Raw genomic sequence first — 23,438 nt, forward strand, 5'->3', positions numbered from 1 at the left:
TCGTAAATTCTGGTGTTCCCTTTATTGTTGTTTTATTGTCTTATTTATTATTTGGTGGCTGTCATAATTTTTGGTATAGTAGTTGTGACTTATTCACACTATATACATTTGGCTTCCGCAACATTATCAACATGCTCATTTCTGCTTGCTAAGATAGCCCTCTCCGTTACATATTTTGCAGAGTTAGCATTCTCTTGTAGTGATGGGTATATTTCGTTTATTAAGCATTCTTCAGCAATACCATCACTATTATACTTGACAATCAAATGTTCTGGAAGAAGGATCAAATTATCTTTTATTGTAGGCTCTTTTCCATTGCCAACACGAAGTAAGAACTCACTAAATGTTGGATCAGTTCTTGCTCTCATATTTCTGATAAATTTTATTTTTTCCATCATAGGCCATAGATATGATTTTACCAAACTTGCATTGACTATTTCTACTATTGTAGATTTTGGAAAACTGGTAATACCTGACGAAAATCTCCTCCAAAAATCATGACTTTTCCACCAAAAGGTTTACGATGTCCATTATATCTCTAAAGCTCCTATCGACTGTTTCTATTGTTTGTCGCTTGGCCATTGGCGCTTCATCCCATATTATTAATTTTGCTTTTTGAATCAATTTGGCCGCACCACTTTGTTTGGACATGTTTGTCATGGTCGTTTCATTTGTTTGGAGAGGAATGTCAAAACTAGAGTGAGTTGTACGGCCTCCTGGTAAAATTGAAGCTGCTACACCACTGGTTGCTGTTGCTAAGGCTATCATACCTCTTGATCTAACATTTTCCAGCAATGCTCGATATAAGTATGTTTTTCCAGTTCCTCCAGGTCCATCAACAAAGAATAAACTATCTGTTCCACAATCGACTGAATGCAAAATGGTGTTGAAAGCTTGCTCTTGTTCAGGATTTAATTTTGATTGTGCCTCTAAATCTTCTGTGAGTATTTGCACAGACATTTCTTCAACAACTTCTCTGCATTCCGATTGGACAACTTCGGGCAATTGGTGATCAATGCAAGGCAGATCATATTTGTTGATGCTTTTGCCCATACTCTCCAAATAATAATTAATACTCTTAAGAGTACATTGCAGCTGAGTTGTGGGTGAGTTTTCATGTATCCTTCCAAAGTCTTCAGACATATCCTCGAAATACGTATCCCAGAGTTTTCTAATGTTTGTGGGGGTTACAGTGTACTAAAATTGTTGCGAAGTAGCTGATGGCATTTTGAAAAGGGCAGCTTCACGCAAACATTCTGATATGTTGTCATCTGATTCTGATAACCCTCTTTCTTTGGCTGCTTCTTTAAAGGTGTCACACTCTCTTCCATTGACATTAAGTCCGTCCTTGAATGAAAATAGTCCTCTAACATGGTTTAGTAATAACCGCTCATAATACCTTTCTCCCTCCGTAGGATTAGCTGCATTATTTAGTATATGTTAATAAAATTGATAAATGAAGGAGCTGTGTATATATTTAAAAACTAGTGTTGTATGCCTTACCAGTTGCAATTCGACCAATGACAGATCTTGTTTTTCTTTTTGTCCAAAGCTTTCCCTGAGGATTCCAAACATAATGTTGAGGGAATTCTTTTCGGTGTCGATGGAGCACGTCTTGAAATACTCGGTAAGCAGGGTTTGCCTGTTGTTGTCCCACGCGATGATACTTTGCAAATTACGGTTCTTCCAATAAAATACTAAGGGTTGATATAAAGTTAGAATTTTCATATTTATAATTTTGTATCAAAATATGCAGCAATTTTAAGTGTGTAACTTTAAAATTTGTGTACCTGAATGTTTGTCGGGGAGATGTAGTTGAAGGTTAATAACTGGAGGTTGCATTTCATTTAGACTGAATTCATAAATTCTCCATACTGCTTCTGGTGGTGAAACCCACCTCGCATCTTGAAAAATTTGGATCTCATTAATGATTTTTTCTCCATCACCAGACTCAATATAAACGACACACCTATCATGGCCTTTATATATATATACTTGTAAAGGTATTTTTTTGCCTTTACCCCGAGCAGACCTCGACATTAATTTGACAATTGTATCTCGTAAGAAGATAAGCATTATATGGCACAACCCATTGGTTATTCATTTTCATTCCGCGAACGGTCTCAAACCTTCCATCATTTCTTCTTTTGTAAATTGGATAGCCATACTTTGCTTGCATTGATTTGTTGATGAAAGAGCGAGGATAATGATACCTGCATTGTCCATCTTGCATGCATGAATTCGTTGGACGATGTTGTCCACATGGACCATGCATCATATGCTTGACTACTAATTCATGCAAGAGCGGATATTTAGATTTGTTTGGAATTTCTGCAGATATAAACTTATCGTACTGATCTGCTGTTTTTATCTTGTGGCCTTCTTTCAATATGAGGATAAGGTGTATATGAGGTAGCCCTCTCTTTTGCAACAATTCCAAATATTTCTTTTTTGAAAATTTGGTCTTTTAAGTCCTGCAGTTTTGTCACAAAAGCAACTAATTTTTTTTCACTTTGATCTTTTTATCAAGCATTGGATTGTGTTTGTCATTGTTATCTTTATTCTTGTTGCTCCTCTTCCTTCTTAGCTTAATTAATGGCGTGTCAACGTAATTTCATCGGTCGGAACAACTTTTATAACTTCATGTATTTCCTCAGCAACCAAATTGTTGCTCCTATCTTCTTTTGCAATTGTTCGATCAATCTTCACGAGAATATTGAATTCTTTTCCCTTACTCAAAATCAACTTGCGATAATACTTTGATTCCTCTTTCTGTAGGAGTAAAAATGCAAATACATTAGTATAAATATCGGCTAAAACATATGGAGAACTTATTCAACCTGAATGTTTCTTTTGTCTAATATGTATTTTACCTTTTCAGATGGTGAATCAACATACTCTTTGACATCGCAACCAAAAAAGTATCATGCACCGTCAAACAACCTAATACTTATATATTGTTCTTCCGTAGAAACATCAAAGTTTAACCTATATCTAAAGCACAATTCAATAATTAGATCATTAACTCTTCAATTGTTAGTTCTGGATAATATATATGTTCATGTATTTTACCTTTCATCATAATCAATATCTTCTATCTTACAGTAGCCACAAGTGGCACTACTCTTTATAACAGTTACTCGCTTGTGGCATTTCTTGCAAGCATGGTACCATGGGTCATGGTTACTGTTGATGTCAGTAATTTTTGCTTTGAACTTACAATATATGCCCTATACTTAAATTAGGAGGGACATTTTGTTAGGTTGTAAACATATAAATGTAGGATACATTGTGCTAGATTTTTGAAGGTAAATGTACCTTCAAGTTGACAATTGAGCCGTCTATAATATCAGTGATTTTGACTTCTCTAGCTATTTGCATTAGTCTACTTGGCATTAAACTTATGTCTATCTTGCTTGCCTTCATATTGTCATTCCTGTATTGTAAAACTTCCTTTAGAATGCTCCATATACCTAACATATGGAGAGTAAATAAGTTAAAAGAGAAATTGACAATTTACCATTTGTTGAGATCTTTCGCCTTCTCAAATGTTGGGTAGATTAGCACGATACTAACAGACGTTGTCGAAAGGACAAATCCCCTATTTAAAAAGGATTAGCGAATTTAGTGTTACCTTAAGGCTGTCAAAAAAATTATGGAAATACATAAGGTATGAGGTGTTATACCTTGGAAAGTAGAGCTTTTAACATCACAAAAGGCTACTACCGGCTTGGAATTTTCAATGCTCTCTAATAATTTCCCCTCAATTTCAGCTAAGTCTCCCCACAAAGTCAAAGTTTTCCTATCATACCTACATATTTAAAATTGAGTGTCTTAAAAATTACATTCTACTTTTGCAAGTACTAAAGTTTAAAACATGAGTGACGAATAACTGCTGGTAACTTACCTCTCGTTCGTAACTATTACTTCTCGCCTTTTGCTTCGTCCTTCTCCATTTAGTGCTTTCACTTTTATTACAATACAAACCACATCTAAAAAAATAAATTATTAAATATTGAATAATTGCAGTTGCAAAATACTCAATAGATATATGTAGTTATTTACCAAATAAAATCTCATTAGTGAATTGTTCTGACTCGTCCAAAGAAATAAAACCATTAGAGAATTGTTGATACATAAATTCAGTATTGCACTGTATTACTTCTGTATTGCTATTAAATGCTACTTCAAGGTCCTTGTGCACAGATAAGAAGTTTGATTTTTTGCCGCTTATCTTTCCATTTATAATGTAGTAGCTTTTATTTTGGTCAAAAAAATTCTTTCATACTTGAACATCATTGTTGAAAAGAGTAGTTTGTATTTTTGTTCCCTGTGTCAATACGGACAAGCAATAAAGTCACCAAAGGAGGCAGTGCATTGAGAATTGAATAAAAGAAAATATTAAAATTAAATTAAATTACCTCTTCATCAATGAATATTAGTTGCCAACATACACCTTCATCATTCTCTGTCACGACTCAAACCCCGATCCGATCGTGATGGCGCCTCTCGTGAAGACAAGGCCAGTCAACCAACCCATTTCACCTTTTCAGAATAGTTAATATTAATAAACAGTTTTAGCATAATTAAATAACCACAGTCCAAACAAAAGATTTCTTTATTAAGTGTGGAATACAACCCAAACACAGCCCAAACCGGGGTGTCACAAGTCACGAGCATCTATTAGAGTATAAATACAACTCCAAGGTCTGAAATCTATAAAATAGGACTGATAAACAAAAGGAAGAAATGCGGTGCTGCGAACGCTGACAATCACCTCACTAAACTCTGATAACTTAGCCTCCAACCAGCTCAAAACCCGCTACCGGGTGAACAAATACCTGCATCTACACACGAGGTGCAGGAAGTAAAGTGAGTACTCCAACTCAGTGAGTAAGAAAGGTAAATAATAAGTGAGCAGTAAGAAATCACGTAAAACAAACCATCATGCTGTATAGAGCAGTGTAAAACCCTTTGAGAAAAGCAGTGAAGCTGTGAAATCTTTAGAAAAACATCTTAACTCAGTTTAAATCTCTTTTGAAAATGAGTTTTCAACGGTTGCGCAAATGAATGCAAACAAATAGTGCAGATAAGCACAAAAATCCGCCTCTCGGGCACAACACTCAATTAATAGATAATGCCAGGCAATCAGGTAGATATCACATGAAGTAGCACAAACAACAGATAATGGCAGACAAATGAAAGATCATCGTAGCACTAAATCCTAGTACTCAGCACCGTTGCAGCGTGCAACCCGATTCATATATCTCCGCGGCGTGCGGCCCGATCCATATATCTCGTCGACGGCACTCACTCGGGGTGTGCAGACTCCGGGAGGGGCCCCTTACGGCCCAAACGCAATATCAAGTCATCTTGTAGCAGCAAATCTAGGCCCTCGGCCTCATTCAATCAACAAGCCACCTCGTGGCGTACATATCTCAGGCCCTCGGCCTTATAATCAAATCAGTATCTCACTGCTGCAGCGTGCAGCCCGATCCAAAAGTATCCTTACAATACAGGCCCTCGACCTTACTCAGTCAAAAATCACATAAGCCACTCGGGCAACAGTAAAACATGATGCTCAACCCAAACATGATGTTCGAAATATCATTTCAAGTGTTAAAGCAAAATAAACTTGGCTGAGTTTTGAAAACAGTGGATAATAACATGACTGAGTTCAACTATAAAATCAAAACAGTGAAGAAATATCAACAACAAATCCCCGAAGGGTTCAAATAGCTGGCACTAGGCCAAAATATGGCATTCAGCCCAGATAATGATGATAACAATTAGTTTCTAGTTAAATACGTGGTAAAATCATCAATCGGGACGGACCAAGTCGCAATCCCCAATAGTACACGACTCCACGCTCGTCGTCAAGCATGTGCCTCACCTAAATATATCACTACGATGTGCAATCCGGGGTTTCAAACCCTCAGAGTATCATTTACTATCATTACTCACCTCGAACCGGCGAAATCTCTAGCTCGCGACGCCTTTGCCTCTCAAATTGGCCTCCACGCGCATCGAATCTATCCAAAATCAGAACGAATACATCACAACATGCTAAGGGAGCAAAGTCCAAGCGAAAACAATTGAAAAATATCAAAAATCCCAAAATTAGAAAAACCCGAGCCCCGGGCCCACTTCTCGAAACTCAGAAATTTTTATATCAACAGGTTTCTTATCCCTCCACGAGTTCATACATATCAAAAGTTCTCAAATTCGACCTCAAATGGTCCTTCAAATCCCAATTCAAAAGTTTCAAAATCCCAAGCCCTAGTTCTTCCATTTTTAGCTTAGTTTCCATAAATTTCTAGGTGGATTTCACAATAGATTCGAGTTTTAGGTTCGAAAATCTTACCTCCAAATGCTTCTCCTTGAATCCCTCTTCGATTTCCTTCAAAAAGCTCTCAAAAAGACCAACTATGGAGGAAAAATGACCCAAAAATCGTGGATTAAATAACTTAAAATATTCTGCCTTAGGTTTTTTGCATCTGCGAACCCACCACCGCTCCTGCGGTACCGCTTCTGCGGTCATTTCTCCTCATCTGTGGAAATCACTCAACTGTCCAACAATCGCATCTGCGATCAAATCCCCGCATCTGCGACATCGCAGATACGGCTCACCTAACCGCTTTTGCGGTCTCAGCCCAGCAGGCACATTTTCGCTTCTGCGACTAATCAACCGCACATGCGGCTCCGCATATGCGGTCCACAACCCGCAGATGCGGAAATAACAGAAGCAGCAAATCTGAAGCTGCAACAAATTTCCAAATTCTCCGATAACCACCCGAAATCACACCGAGGCCCCCGGGACCTCAACCAAAAGTACAAACATAACCCAATACCTTATTCAAACTTGTTCCAATCATCAAAATACTTCAAACAACATCAAATCTACCAAATCACATCGAATTCAAGCCTAAGTTTTCTAAGAACTTCCGAAACACGCTTTTGATCAAAAACCCAACCAAACCACGTCCAAATGACCTAAAATTTTGCACACACATCCCAAATGACACAACAAAGCTACTGAAACTCTCGGAATTCCATTCCGACCCCCGGATCAAAATCTCACCTACCAACCGGAAATCGCCAAAATCTCAACTTCGCCAATTCAAGCCTAATTCTACTCTGGACCTCCAAAACCAATTCCGATCACACACCTAAGTCATAAATCACCCAACGGAGCTAACCAAATCATAAAAATTCCGATCCGAGCTCATATACAAATAAGTCAAATCTTGGTCAAACCTTCAAATTTTTAAGCTACAACTGAGAACTGTTCTTTCAATTTCATTCTGATTTTCGTGAAAACCAAAACCAATAATTTACATCAGTCATAATACATCAAGCGGGGCAAGTCATGCCCGAGAACTGGCGATTAAAATAAAAAAGCACAAAACGACCGGTCGGGTCGTTACATCCTCATTTTTGTATTTCTTTATTAAGCCTCGTCCAATGACTAAAACTTTTATTACCCATTCTGTAGCATATTTCTTCAACTTGCTAATAGGTATGCACAACTTTCCTAGCTCTTCTTCGTTTCCTATTGTAAGTTATCCTGTAGTAGCTAGGAGAATAAAGGCAAACACAATATATTGTTGTAATGTAGAATTTTTTACCTATCGAATATATGTCCTTTAGAAGATGAAGCACCAAATGCAATATATAGTTGCAAATATATATCATTAGAAGATGAAGCACCAAATGCAATATATAGTTGCAAGATAAGAGTAATGTTCAAAGAAGCTACTGATTCTTAAGGTTTAATTGAAAAATCAAGCAAAGTTAGTTGGCAAAATATATGATTATCTTAATAAAGTTTAAAGGTAATGACAAGAGTGTAGAATTATTACCAATTTTGTGATGCGGCAACCAAAAAGCCTGTAAAAAACTGTACCAGAAAGAATACAAGGATGGTGGGACAAAGACACCTTATTGTGCATTTATATAGAGTGCTGGGAAGAATCTGAAAAGGCATGTTGTTGCGACCAAAAACACTCACGCAAGTGCACGTGATCGTCAAGTAATAAAGTAGTGAGTAGAGTATCGTTCCCACGAAGACTTATGATTAACTGTTGACTAATTCAAACTCAATTAATTTGTCTACCCAAGAGGTTTTTTTACAAAATAGAGATGTAATTATTTTACTACCTAAATTACCAAGCAATAATCTAACTAGAGCAATTAACCAAACAAATAACAATTTCGAGTAACAAACAGTAGGAGAGGATATTCCAGGGTCACATGCTAGTTAACAATCGTGTTATGTTCTTGGCTTAAAATGACTAATCGATTTATCTGAATTGTTGATTGATAGGGTTAATGTTACTCATAAGAATCTGTCGAGTTCTTACTCGCCTATTCAAGTTAACCCAATGCCTATATGTCTATGGAATTAAGATTAACAAGAATGTATTTACAATTTCTGTATTTCAACCAAGCAATGCAATTAGGTATATGTCTATCCCAATTGCTAATCCGTTCCCCGAGGTCCAGGTTCAAGAACTTACTCTATTTAATTCTATATGCAATCTAAGGTTCCCACTTTCGAGTTCAATTAAAGATTTGTAGATAGTATTTCACTGTTAGCTACTCAGCAAAATAAATTAAAGCAGAATTAAATAAACAACCCAATATGATAAACCAACTTTGTCAAATTAAACTTCAAACAACAACATTCATGTTTCACCCATGACCCTAGAACAATGGGTTTTCGCCACTCATACTAGTGTTCATCACAAATAGGTTCAATTTCATCACAAATAGCAAAAACCAAGAGAAGAAAAGAAGAACTTGATGGTCAAATCTCCTCCTTTCCTTTTGCCTCTCTATTTCTTGCATTAGACTCTGAAAACCTCTCCCCTCTCTTCCTTGGGCGAGCTTGACTTTATATAGGTTAAGTGAGTTTTCCTCCAGATTTCCAATTCTGCCCCTAAATAACTCTTTCCGGATTTTGGACTAGCGCGACCGCGCACCTGGCCGCGCATCTGGCCACGCTAGTTGGCTGAGATTCTGTCATGGAGGCGCTAAAAGGAGCGCGGTCGCGCACCTGGGCACGCATGTCCAGTTCTGTGTTTCATTACTTCTTTTCCTCATCTTCAAACGTACTCAGCTCTAAGGGGTCTTTCTTGCTCCAAAATGGTTCCAATCACAACTTTTTAAGGTATCACATAGGCTCCTCATCTTGCAAGGTATACAATTTACAATTAGAGCCTATTTTTCATCAATTAACCATATTATGATATTGGAATATAATCAAGTGAGAGCATAAACAATCGCCAAATTACCTAGATTTAACCTATTATCACATGTAGAAGGAGTTATCATGAAAGATGAAAGAACAAAATATAAAGAGTAAATTACTGCAAATAATAAGTAAAGGAATGATTTCTATAACTTAATTAGGGAAAAGAAACGGAAGGGGTGTTCTTCAAAAAGAACCGTGGGGGTTAAAAACCAAATTAATGATTTCAGTAACTTTATTAGGAATTGAAACTGAAAGAAGCAGCCATTAATGTGCATATGATTTCAGACAATTTATTGTTTATATGTTACCCAAGCTCTTTTCAACGGATTCATCCTTTTTAATTAGGTCATGTACTTATAATATTACTATTTCATATTTATTATATTAAATGTTTAATATTTTATTACATTTTACTTAAAAATAATTTACAATAGGAGCAAAATAGTAATCCAACTTTGCAGGAAGGAGCTTCTCACTTTTAGTATAAAATATGATATAGATATATAAACAAAGATTTATTTGCAAATGTTTTTTTAAGTAAAGGGGAGTCGGCAGCAACATCAAAGTTGTCTATGCTGTCCTATAAATCACGGATAGGAGTGACAAACGGGCGGATCAGGTCGGATATGATTGGGGTCGAAAACGGGTAATGTAAAAACGGATCAATTATCCGACGCGACCCATATTTAATATGGATAAAAAACGGTTTAACCGGCGGACAATATGGGTAATTATATTATCCATAAATTCTTGCATATGATCACTTTTGGGAGAATTCTTAGTCTCCATAACTTGAGGAACCCTCAATTTGAGGCTTTACAAATGTAAAAGTTAGACCATTGCTTATCCATTTTCTAAATGGATAATATGATTCTTATCCATATTTGACCCATTTTTAAAAAGTTTATTATCCAACTCATTTTTTAGCGGATAATATGGTGGTTAGCTGTTTTCTTTTAACTATTTTGTCACCCCTAATTATGGATTAAAATCTTGGAATCACCCTATATCACACTTCTCAGGATACGGCCCTTTTTCGAACTCTACGTGAATGCGAGATAGTTCGTACATTGTGCTAGTCTTTTTAGGTGTACCTACTACTGGAATATTTAGGAGCCTGTGATTTATTCTCTTTATGATTGTGACTAGACAAATAACAAGTGTCAAAGGACCCTAGCTCTTTAATTTTCTGGAAACATGAGATGGCTCTTTTCTTTATTTGTATGTATCTTGTCAGTTCCAACAAATTCTACATGAGAAAAGCATAATCATCTCACTAACAACCAAAGCTATTGCATAATCTATTAATGAAACTATCAGCACTAGGGATATTTTGAATGCTTACAAAACTAATTGATAAAACATTATATGGGTATTTTACCATAATAATATGGGAGAAAGATGCCCTAAACTAACTTGAAAGGGCAAAGAAAATGATCCTCAGGAAAGATAAGACATGAAATGAGAAATTTAGCTATTTAGCTATTACTTTTGTTTACCGTTTAAAAAAGAATGACATGTTTAAATTTGAAAATAATTTAATTTTCAACTTCTCATTATAGCCTTAATGACATGCTTTTACAGTCTCATAATTATCATGACATATATAAGATAATAAATTTCAGAAGTCATCTTTCTTAAATATTGTACTCGGTCAAACACCGTCATATAAGATGAAAAAACGAGAGTATATAAGAAGTGGAAATATGCAGTCGTGTCGATGTTGACTTCTAGTACTTACTACTTCCTTTGTTCTATTTTATATGATACTATTTCCTATTTTAGTATGTTCAAAAAATAATGGCATATTTATATATTTGGAAACAATTTAACTCTAAAGTTTAAACTTCTTATTACCCTTTATGGTATGTTTTTATAGCCAAAAAAAATATCACGATGTAGTTAATACCAAAAATTTCAAAAGTCTGTATTCTTTTTAAACTCCATTCAAACAAACAGTGCCACATAAAATGAATCCTAGCCGGGTGGATGTTGACATGTCTACTGACTAGAGGATTGAGTTGGGAGATCTGTATGATTTTTTCACTATAAACCCAACCCGTGATTTAGCAGGGCTGGGCTAGAATTTTTGGAGCCCTTTAAAAAACGAGGCTTTTATGCCCGGCCCGAGTAAGCCCGTGGCCCGTGAGGCTTGATTGAGGCTGGGCCGGCCCCGTGGGCCTAATAAAATATTTATTTAAAATATATAAAAAATAAAAAGTATACTGCTTTTAGAGATGGAAAGTCAGAATTGGATCTTTATTAAGAGGAACCAAAACTTGATCTTGAGAAGTTTCAAGAGATGATGTTGTCATGTATTGGAAGGACCATTCTAGAAAATATCACGATCTTTCAATGATGGTGCGTGATGTACTTAGCATTGTTATTACCATTGTACCATCGGAATCAATATTTAGCATTGGTGGCGTGTTCTTACAAAGTACAGAAGTTACATTTATTATGAAAATGTCCAAACACTTGTTACTACTCGAAATTGGCTGCACAGATTTTTCCAAACTCAAACTGGTAATATTTTTTTATGTGAATTTAAATATTATTAATTTTTAAAATTTAATTTTTTTTAATATTTAACTAATTAATATTGCATATGAATTGTAGATGAAAGTGAAGATGTTAAGACGACCTTGTCACAAGCGGATTCAAATGTATTTGATGAAGATGATGTGTTGGATATCTCATAAGCATCATGAACGTTCTCTTGAATAGTTTGTTTTAAGTTTTGACTTTTAGTGAATGAAATATAGTCCTGTCTTTTACTTTTTTTAGTATTTATTGTGATATATTGGAACAATATAAAAAATTATTAAGTTTTGCGAGTTTTTTCCAATAAGATATTTTTTAACTTTTAAATAATTATCTTTTTTTAGGTCAGAACTTAAAGAAAAAATATAAAATTATATTTTTAAAAATGATGGGCAGGCCCGTGGGGGCTCGCGGCCCACATAGGGCTGGGTTGGGCTGACCATTATAAGGCCCATCAAAACGGTGGGCTAGCCCAACCCAGCCCGTTAATTGTGAAAGTCTACGTGGGCCGGGCTGGCTTAGCCCGGCCCGACCCATATTGACAGCAGCCTGGCCCGGCCCATATTGACAGCTATACTGTAAAGTTTGCAACCACAAACTGTTCTATAGGTTGCTTTTCTTGATTTTCACTATGGGACTGTTTGGTAAATTGACATGGCTCAAGTTTGAACACACCTTGAATATTCCATTGAATACATGTTACCTCTCACCAGCACATATATCGAGCAACTCTATCTATCAAAACTTAGACTGATGATAAAAAATTACCTACCGTTTCTTAAAGAATCTACTAAAATTTGAACCTTGGCTTTTCATCCATGACTTTCCCCGAATTTATTGACCGATAAATTACACCCTTGAGTGCAGATCAAGCACAACATATGCAGATCATTGCTGAAGTTGTTACTAATTTTCTATTCTTTAGGTTCTATGCATATACTACATACTTAATACAATGTGCTTTTTACTTGCAGTGATGTGGTTCTTGAATACCATGTGGGGGGAAATGATTGACAAAGTAAAGTTAATTTCATAAAACAACCACCAGATTGGAGACAATATGTCAATTCAATTTAAAGTAATACTTGGTTCTTTAAAACTTGTAGAGATTTCTTCAAAATGTTAGAAGCAGACCCAAGATTTTAACACGACGAGGGCACCAATATTCTGCTCAACCAGTGCTCCCTAAAGGCTTTTAGTGTTTAGGGAGCCAAGTGATTTAAATTAATCATTTTCAAGGTGTACAATACAGGATTTTTGCCGAAATTTACGGGGTGTGATGACCCCTCAAGGTTACACATAGGTCCGCCTTTGATTGGTGTTAACTAATATCGGTATAAGCGAATATCGATATAAATTTTATGCCAAAATCTTGGTATTACCTAACAGATATAGAAGGTGGGATTATAATTTCACAGAATAACTGAATCTGTGTGGCCAAATAGAATGTGAATACTTTTGGAACTTAGTCTACAGTTTTTATTGAAACCACTAATATATAGACTTGTTATACATTGTTCCCATTACTAAAAATAGAAATTAAACTAGAAACCAATTGTAGTGTCTAACACAACTGCAATTGGACTTCTTACAGAGTACTTATTACTAGTCCATTTCAAGAATCCTTGAACAATACCACTGTTTGAGCTATTAGCTCTTTTTGAAAATGTTACTTGATATTTGAACTTCTGGTTCAACTTCGAGAATTTTAGAGTAGAGGGCTTAACAATCACAGAAACGCCCGGTGGTGAACCTATTTCCACATTGTAAGATGATTTAGCGTCCCCAGTGTTAGTTACTGTTCTCGTATATATCTGAGAATTTGCCCCGAGTGTGATAGAGAATGAAGGATAATTTAGTTGCGCTTCAGGAATACTTTTCACTTGTTTACAATCCACCCTACGTTGTAGAAGATTTCCCACCTGTCGATTTGTGTAGTTCAAACCACATAAATAAGGCAAGTAGTCCTTAAATCGTGTATCGTAAACTAGCCCTGGATCATTAGCTTTTGATGGATTGACATGTCCTGCACCAACGGCGAAGATGTTAGCTGGAAGTAGCCTTTCATCTAAGATGGGATCATTGGCGAGGTTTACTATATTAGCCGTTGTCATGATTGCTGATTTAATAACTGCAGGGGACCAAGTGGGATGCGCGCTTTTCAGCAATGCTGCTACTCCACTGAGGTGAGGACAAGACATAGAGGTGCCAGACGCGAGAAAGAAGTTAGGTTTAATGGTTGGTTTGTTATCAGGAGAGGGAGGCCAAGCCGCGAGAATGTTAACACCAGGGCCAATAATATCAGGTTTCAAGATTCCTGGACTAGCTGAGCTTGGTCCGCGAGAAGAAAATGCAGCAACCACCGGTGCATCTTTATCTCCGATTATTGTTCCTTGAAATGCAAGTCTTGCAATAGGTTTTGATGTTGTGTTCATATAGTCAAGAATTTCTATTCCATCTTTGTATGTAATATACAAAGCCGGAAGGACATGAGCATCGGCGAATTTGGTGAAACCATCATCAGGTGAACTATAAATAATCATGCCAACACCACCCGCATCCTTTACTGCTTGTCCTTTCTCAATCCTGCTATAACCACCACCCGCCATGCACAAAACTATTTTGCCTTTAATATCAGGGTCATTCAACGTACCTGTTCCGCAATAAGGGCTGTCGAAATCAGTTGCATTCAATGCAGGATCAAACAAAGGGAAAAATGCTGAATTGTGACCCTTTGGATGAAAAGCTGATTCGCCCTCGAATTCTTTTCTGTTTCCAAGCTTAACAGTAGCTTTAAGTTTTCTGTCAATAGTGCTCGCGCCTACTGTCATAATCCAGGGGGCTTCATTTGATAATGTGCTATCAAATGGCCCATTATTAGCACCTGAACAACTTACAAGAATACCTCTTTGTGTTGCACTATACGCGCCAAGCGCAATTGGATCATTATAGAATGCCTTACTACCTCCCCCTAGAGACAGGGACAGGATATCAACACCGTCATCAATAGCTGCGTCCATTGCAGCTAGAATGTCACTATCAGAGCAACCAAAAGAATCGCAAACCTTATAAATAGCAAGGTGAGCGAGTGGAGCAATCCCAACTGCAGTGCCATTAGCATTACCATTCACATTAGCACCATCCACAAAACGTCCAGCAATAGTACTAGCCGTATGTGTACCATGTCCATTATCATCAAGCGGCGTTTCACTAGCTTGTCCAAAAGTCCTCGCGCCAATGAGCTTGTTGTTACATTTTGTAGTGAAGTTTGATTCACATTTGCCCTTCCATTTAGCAGGCGGAGGAGGCATTCCTTTATCGCTAAATGATGGATGGTCAGGATAAATCCCAGTGTCCAAAACTCCAACGATCACACCTTTTCCATAGTTAGAATCCCTCCACAACCCCATGTTCTGTTGCAATCCAAGAAAACTTGGACTATGTGTTGTGTGTAAAAACAATATCCTCTGCGGCCGTGCAGATATAAAGCCTGGTTTCTTCTGCATTTCTTTCACATGCTCTACTGATAATCTTGCTGCAAAACCTTTCATCACATTGTGATACGAATATATCAATCGCGGCTGATCTTCATTTGAGCCAGTAGTTGCAATGGTTTTTGGCAAGAAAGAACTATACCAACTTTCCAAATCCGTTCGTGATGATTGAATGCCAATTCGGCTTTCTGGCGATTCAACTTGAACTATGTATATCTCCGAATCGCTTTGCATACTAGGCCATGAAAAACAACCAAGTATAGAAAAAATAACCAAAAGGATTTTCAACATTTTCATGGCTGAAAATTGGCTAATGATGTAATAGTTAGGAAAGTAGAGTTTGATATTTTTTGCATTATTCTTACTACTAATATATATAGTGTTCTGGCCCTGCAATTATTATTGCTCATTTGGTGCAAGACCCGGTAAACTCGCCATGTAAGTTTCCTAGATATGATTAGTCTTAATCACCATGTGCCTAAGCTTGATTCTCATAATCTTTTTCTTAAGTACAAGTTTTTATTTGCAAGGACTTAAACTATATTGGCATTGACATTTTTGGCTGTTTTAATTGCGAAAAAAAAAGATTTTTGGTAATTAGCTTTGGAAAACCTGCTCTAGAATCTATTAACACCTTCTTGTAAACCAAGGGGTGATTTGCAAGAATCGCCTTGGAAGTGGGTGATCTTGATTTTTTACCGCCGCTTGCACCATTGGCAGAACTTCAAGTTTAACAGGTGTGCCCATCGCTTGCATCATGGGTAACTCGTTTGACTTTTGACCTTAAAGATTTGCCCATAGGGCAAGTGGCGGTCAAAAAATCAAGACCATTCGTGTTCAAGGTCATTGAATGTAATTTTACTGAAACCAAGGAGTAGAGTTACATGACCCAAAGAGAGTTCAATTATAGATTTCTTTAGTCGAAAAATTATAATGTAGAAATAAGCTAAAGACAACTTTAATTCAATCATAGGTGTTGGTCAGTATAATCTCGTATATTTGCGTATTCTCCGGGGGATTTTGATTTATTGTCAAAAAAGCTTCTATATATAAAAATTGTTAATTCCCTTGACATGTAGCACTACAAAAAAAAAAAAAAGGCTTCTAGCGAGGGAAGATCCGATTGCTAAAAATCTTAATCCGGTCATTATTGGTCAATAACGATCGAAAAAAATTCGGTCGTTGTCAGTCTCTAAAAGTCCTCACGTTAAAAGTTAACGATCGAATTTCAAGAAATCCTGTTGTAATAGAACCTTTAGCGACGAAAAGAAATCCAGTCGTTATACATCCTTTTAGCGATCAAATTTTTCCTTCGCTAAATTGTCATTATAGCATTAATCTTTTAATTACCAAAAATTACTCCGCCGTTAAAAGTGCTTTAACCTTCACTAATAGTCCACTATTAATCTTCCACAACTACCAATTGTTTCTACTATTATGGTAGATATTTTAGCCAAGTATTTTATTTTCGTCTTAATTAGTGACCAAGACGTGATTTTTCAGTGGACTTTAGAACAATTCTACTATTTAATTTCATAGTCAAAAACAGACATGTGATGTTCATGTGAAATTTATTAGAAGAGAAAATAGCGGGATAGATTTCTTACATTGCAAATGTGCCAACTTTGTAGCATATGTTTACAGCCTGCCAATTTTGACTCAAGATGAGTTGGGTATAAGGAAAAGATTTTTAAAGTTTTAAGAATCATATGCTTAATTACTTCCAATGGATTTTTTTTTTGTTATTTTAGAAAATCTAAACAGTATATAATTTCTCCTAAAAATAATTTCATGTAAAATATATATTAAAATATTAATGTATAATATACATATTTTTATATATAATCAATTTATATTTTTTGTATATTTAACTAGCGAATGTAATTATTTTTAGCTGACCGTCCAAATATATAGGAGCGGGTCAGGGTTTTTGTTTGCTCTAGAGATCCGATATCTAAAACTCACTAACCCGACTAATCTGTAATCATGTGGCATAGGCCCACTAAGAGGGTAGTAAGGGGGTAAAGCACTCTACCAAGAAGTTGTTCATTCTCAAGGTTCGTCATCGTGCGAAGTAGGCTCACCAAAAGAGTCCCTATCAAAAGGTTCTTTATTTTTAAGGCTCGAATCATAACTTCTAATTAAGAGTAGAGATACCACAATCATCTTACCACACCCTTTGATGATTTTTCGAATGGTCTATTAATATTTTTTTTTAAAACGACCTCCTTTTTCTGTCCCCTCAAAAGAAGTTTGGTTTGCCTTTAATTAAGATAGTTTTTTAAAAAGGCAGTCCGATGCATTAAGCTCTCGCTATGCGCGGGGCCTGGAGAAGGATCGAACCACAAGGGTCTATTATACGCAGCCTTACTCTACATTAATTTCTGCAAAAGGCTATTTCCACGGCTTGAACCTGTGACCTCCTGATTACATAGCAGTAACTTTACTAATTACGCCAAGGCTCCCTGTTATTCATATCATAAAGTTGTAGCACTAAAGTTATTCCTTGCCCAAAAAAGGAAATTGTTGCACTAATAAATTAAAGGTTAGAGGAATTGGCAGCCATGATTTCCCTTATTTTCTATTCTGTGCATGTTATAACGATCTAAAGTCGGGTAATTTAACTTTCTTTGTACTACTATACCATGTGGACATTAATTGAGTGACTTATTTGTATTAATTAATCTTGTATATCTGTCATTATATTGACCTGTCCTATTTGCTACATAAAATACTCAACTCTTTCGAATTATCAGTTGAGCAGCATGTTAAGTGTCCAACTAATGAGTAAACTAAATGCATCTTCCAAGAACCTCAGTAGGGTCAACCTGATCCGATACACTTCATTGCTTAATTTAGTCCCCCAAAAGACTCGTTTGATATTTTATGTTACCAACAAAAAATGTGATAGTGGTAAGTATTGTTAGATCCAGTTTTAATGATGCAAATAATATACCTATGCAGGAAATCAATTATAAGGAATTAAGAAGATACTACAAGATCGCTGGAGTCAATCTTGATGCTTAAGAAAAGAAATCAATCAACAAAGATTACAATCCAATCAGCAAATCTGGATGCCTAATAAAAGAACTCGCAAATCTGGATACCTAAGGAAAGAACTCAATCAGCAAATCACTCAGCAAAGATTAACGACTAGCTGCGATGGACAGAATCAAGCAAGCTTAAATATAAGGCATGAATCAAGGCCAGCATACCCGGAAGATCGAAGATCCTGTAAAGATTGATACGCGGCTAATTTCGGAAGAACCAACAATCAAGGAGCAAGCTTTCATTACATACATCTGTTAAAAGAAGGAAATCACGGAAGAGCAACGACTAGCTATCTTATTCTTGGAAAGAATCAATCTCTTTCCAAGGATCAAATCTCTTGGGTTGTCAAGCCTCGACCTTCATCAAAGTATTTATACCCAGCCTTAAACCTTAGTCAGATATACTTTGATCGAACCAAAAATCCCTCTCTTTGTTCTACTGCAAACAAACATTGTAGTTCACTAAGATCTGCTGTGTAACAAATCAGAGAAAAAAGAGAGAGTATAACACTAGTGAGACATTGTATCAAAAAAGAAATGAGTGTTAGAGGAACTGTGTTGTCAAGTCATTTCAACTGTACTCGAAAAACGCATTTGCTAAAGAGAACTCCCTTGCAATCCAAGGGAACTGGACTAGGATTCACATTGAATCCGAACCAGTATACAATTCTGGTGCCTTTAATTCCTGCATTTACTTTCTGCATCTTACCTTTTGTCATTATAACTGTTAGGTTATTACATCTAGTCGACTATTCGATAAACTAGTCAACTAATAAGCGATTAAGCTTAAAAATATAGAATTCACCCCCTCTTGTACTTTCAATTGGTATCAGAGCAACATTCTACTTTTGCTTAACAGCTTGTGAGAAAAGATCATGGTAAATCAAGTTATCATAGGAACTCTCTTTCAGGAAGGAACTTCACAAGTTAGACCACCATACTTCAATGGACAATATTTCTCCCATTGGAAAGTGCGAATGGAGATCTTTGCCAAAGTTTATGACGTCAAAGTTTGGAGAGTCATCAAAAAGGGAAACTATCCCTTACCAGCTGCCACTCTAAGATATAGATTCATATACAAAAGAGCAAATGGAAGTGGTACAAGTTAACAACAAAGCGAGAAATTTGCTTCATAATGCTATAAGTGGTGAAGAATATGAGAAAATCTCAAGCTGTAACATAGCCAAAGAAATGTGGGACAAGCTTGAGGTCACTTATGAAGGAACCAACAAAGTAAAGGAAACACATATCAACATGCTGGTCCATGATTACGAACTCTTTTCAATGAAAGAAGGAGAATCTATTGAAGAGATGTTTGCCAAGTTTAGCAAAATAATTAGCGATCTAAAGGCATTTGGCAAGCCTTACACCAGTGGTGATCAAGTTAGAAAAATTCTCAGGAGTTTGCCAATCACTTGGCAGACCAAAGTAGTCACATTAGAATCTCAAGATCTAAACAAATTATCTTATGATGAGCTACGAGGAGAACTCATTGCTTTTGAAAAGGCGCATCTCAAGAAGACCAATCAAGAAGAAAAAAAGAAAATATGCACATTCAAAACCTCTACTGAAATTGTTGAAAACGAAATTGATGATAATCCTGAAGCTTTGCAAGAAGAGATTGCTATGCTATCAAGAAACATGGATGGATTGATGAGAAGATACAGGAACACAAAGAAAGGAAGAATTCCACCAAGACGATCCAGGCAATACAAAGAACAGGACAAGAATGATGGAAAGTGCTATGAATGTGGAAGATTTGGAAATATTCAAGCTGAGTGCCCAGAACTGAAGAGAAAGATCTCTAGAGGCTTTAACAAGAACAAATCCTTCGGAAGTTGGAGCAATGAGAACAATTCAAACCATGAAGAGATAGCAAATCTCCGCTTCATGACAATTCTGAAAAACGAAATGAACAAATCCTCAGGATGCTGGATAGATGAGGACACTTCAGATGAAGAAAATGAAAATTGTTTGATGGCACGAGGTGAAACTAGTGAGTTAAGATCTTATAACTATGAAAGATGCAATGAATTACAGGATATTCTTGATTTAACTTTGAAAGAGTCTCAAAAAATGATGAATGAGTTTAAGAGACTCACTAAAGAAGTTAAAGACTAGAAACTCAAACTTGAAGTATATGAAATCGAAAAAGAAGTACTTCAAGAAAAGTTTGAGGAATTACAAATGAAACTCAATGGCATGCACAAGTCCACCAGTCACAGTTCTGTTAGGTCAAACCAGACAACTTACAAGTCAACTGGAAAAGGACCAGCCAGAACTAAGTCGACTAGTACTAACACTAATGAAAGACCTAAAAGTAGGTCAGAAGTTATGTGTCATTACTGTAACAAAAGTGGGCATAAATATTCCTTTTGTCGTTTTCGTAAAACAAACATTTCAGGATGAGTTTGGAAACCAAAAAACAATCCTGAACCTGGTAACACTAACCCTCCAGGACCAGGCAAACTTGGGTACCTAAAAGAAAGTAATCATCTTGTTTTGCAGGAACACCACAGAATAAGCCGCAAAGGAAAATAGTATCTAGACAGTGCGTGTTCCAGTCATATGACAGGTGACAAAAATCTGCTTAAAGAAGTTACAAAAATTGATGGAGGAAGTGTTAAGTTTGGGGATGATTCAAAAGGCAAAATAATTGGTACTGGAACAATTCTTTCAATAACAATTGTGACATCACTGAAGTTTATCTTGTCGATGGCCTCAACTACAATCTCTTGAGCATAAGTCAACTCTGCGACTCAGGATATGAGGTAAATTTTAAGAAAACAAGATGTTCTATTGAAGATGAATCAGGTAAAATAGTCCTTCCTGGAAAAAGGTATGGAAATGTTTATATCCTTGATAGTTTTTAAAAGATAGATGGTCATATTTGCTTATCTTCTATGTCTGATGATCCATAGTTATGGCATAGGAAACTTGGTCATGCTAGCATGCATTCGATAGAAAAATTGTCCAAACATGAGTTAGTTGTTGGTCTACCCAAACTGAATTTTTCTAGAACTCATATTTGTGATGCATGTCAAATGGGTAAGCAGACCAGAAACTCTTTCAAAAACAAAGATATAGTATCTACTTCAAAGCCTTTGCAATTACTTCATATGGATTTATTTGGGCCTATTAGAACTGCTAGTATACGAGGAAAGAGGTATGCTTTTGTTATTGTTAATGATTATTCACGTTTCACTTGGGTAATTTTCTTATCTCATAAGGATAAAGCATTAAGAAATTTTGAAGTTTTCTGCAAAAAGGTTGAAAGAGAAAAGGGACATCTGATTTCAACAATTCAGAGTGTCCATGGAGGAGAATTTGAAAGTAGAGCGTTTGAAGATTTCTGTAATAATCAGGGATACACACATAATTTCTCTGCACCACGCTCACCACAACAAAATGGGGTTGTAGAAAGAAAGAACAGAACCCTCCAAGATATGGCAAGAACCATATTACTAGACCATTCACTGCCAAACCACTTCTGGGCAGAAGGTGTAAGTACAACATGTCACATTCTCAACGGTTGCCTCATAAGGCCTATTCTAAAGAAGACTCCATATGAATTATGGAAAGGTAAATGTCTCAATATTAGTTACTTCCATCCCTTCGGAAGTAAATGTTTTATCCACAATAACTGTAGGGATAATCTTGGAAAGTTCGATCCAAGAAGTGACGAAGGTATTTTTCTGGGCTACTCATTAAATAGTAGATCTTTTAGAGTCTATAATAAACGCACATTATGTGTGGAAGAATCTGTACATGTTATATTCGATGAAAATAATCCCTTGGTCAAGAAAGGAATTACTGTAGGTGATGAAGATCAAGCTCAAGAAACTTAGGAGACAAGCAAATCTCTAGAGTCGATTGATATATCTGCTGTGACAGAGTCAACTGGTGAAGACAGTGACAATGTACCAGATCAACCAATCAAGTTAATTACAAATGTAGTACGTCCAAATGAATGGAGAAGCGATCCCGAATATCCTCAAAAATTTATTATAGGGGATCTAAATGAAGGAATGAAAACCAGGGGATCTCTCAAAAAGAAAGCAAATATTGCATTAATCTCTCAGATTAAGCCAAAGAAGATAAAGGAAGCACTAAAAGATTCAAGCTGGGTGCAAGCTATGCATGAAGAGTTAGATCAGTTCAGTAAGAATCAAGTGTGGAATCTGATACCCAAACCTGAAAATGTGTCTGTAATCGGAACAAAGTGGGTTTTTAGAAATAAATTGAACGAGGATGTAAAGGTCGTAAGAAATAAAGTCAGACTAGTTTCTCAGGGATACTCACAACAGGAAGGAGTCGACTATGATGAAACCTTTGCCTCAGTAGCTCATTTAGAATCCATACGAATTCTTCTGGCATACACATCATTTAAAGGATTCAGGATTTTCAAATGGATGTTAAAAATGCCTTTTTGAATGGATTTATTGAAGAATAAGTATATGTGAAACAACCTCATGGGTTTGTAGATTAAAAATTCCCATACCATGTATACAAGCTCACTAAGGCACTGTATGGGCTAAAACAAGCTCCACGTGCTTGGTATGATAGACCGAGTTCCTTTCATGTTGATCATGGATTCACAAGAGGTAAAATAGATACTACCTTGTTCATTAAAAGATCATCGGAAGGTAACCTCATTATTCAAATTTATGTTGATGATATTATATTTGGTAACCCTCTCATGTGCAAGGAATTTTTAAATCTTATGCAAAGCGAATTTGAAATGAGTATGATGGGAGAGCTAACGTTCTTCCTTGGACTACAAATTCAACAATCTGAAAAATGAACCTTTATATGTCAGACCAAATACACAAAAGAGCTGATTCAAAATTTTGGTATGAGCAAGGGAAAATCCATTGGCACACCAATGAGCCCCTGTGAGCACGTGATTTTTGCCCTATATGAAATACTCCCATAAATTCAAAACAAAGTAATTTTATTTCATTATTTGCAATCTTGTGGATTTTGTGGCATTTGCTGTTAATTATTTGCGTTTTTGTCTGTGCATTTCGTTTGTTAATTAATGGAAAATACAAAATATGCTGCATTTGCATTTAAGATTTGATTTTTTGCATG

General features: G+C 36.2%; 2 protein-coding genes across 2 annotated transcripts; both read right to left on the bottom strand.

Moving 5' to 3' along the window:
* Nucleotides 1-495: 495 nt before the first annotated feature.
* On the bottom strand, nucleotides 496-1,053 carry LOC142181314 (uncharacterized). Its single transcript, XM_075254336.1, has one exon. It carries the CDS (start codon nucleotides 1,051-1,053, stop codon nucleotides 496-498), a length of 558 nt encoding a protein of 185 aa, XP_075110437.1.
* A 12,151-nt stretch (nucleotides 1,054-13,204) lies between these two features.
* On the bottom strand, nucleotides 13,205-15,622 carry LOC107806996 (subtilisin-like protease). Its single transcript, XM_016631269.2, has one exon. The coding sequence runs from the start codon at nucleotides 15,589-15,591 to the stop codon at nucleotides 13,345-13,347; it is 2,247 nt and encodes a 748-aa protein (XP_016486755.2). The 5' UTR covers nucleotides 15,592-15,622; the 3' UTR covers nucleotides 13,205-13,344.
* Between the last annotated feature and the right edge of the window lie 7,816 nt (nucleotides 15,623-23,438).

This window comes from Nicotiana tabacum, chromosome 5, assembly GCF_000715075.1.
Source record: "Nicotiana tabacum cultivar K326 chromosome 5, ASM71507v2, whole genome shotgun sequence".
Lineage (NCBI taxonomy): Eukaryota > Viridiplantae > Streptophyta > Magnoliopsida > Solanales > Solanaceae > Nicotiana > Nicotiana tabacum.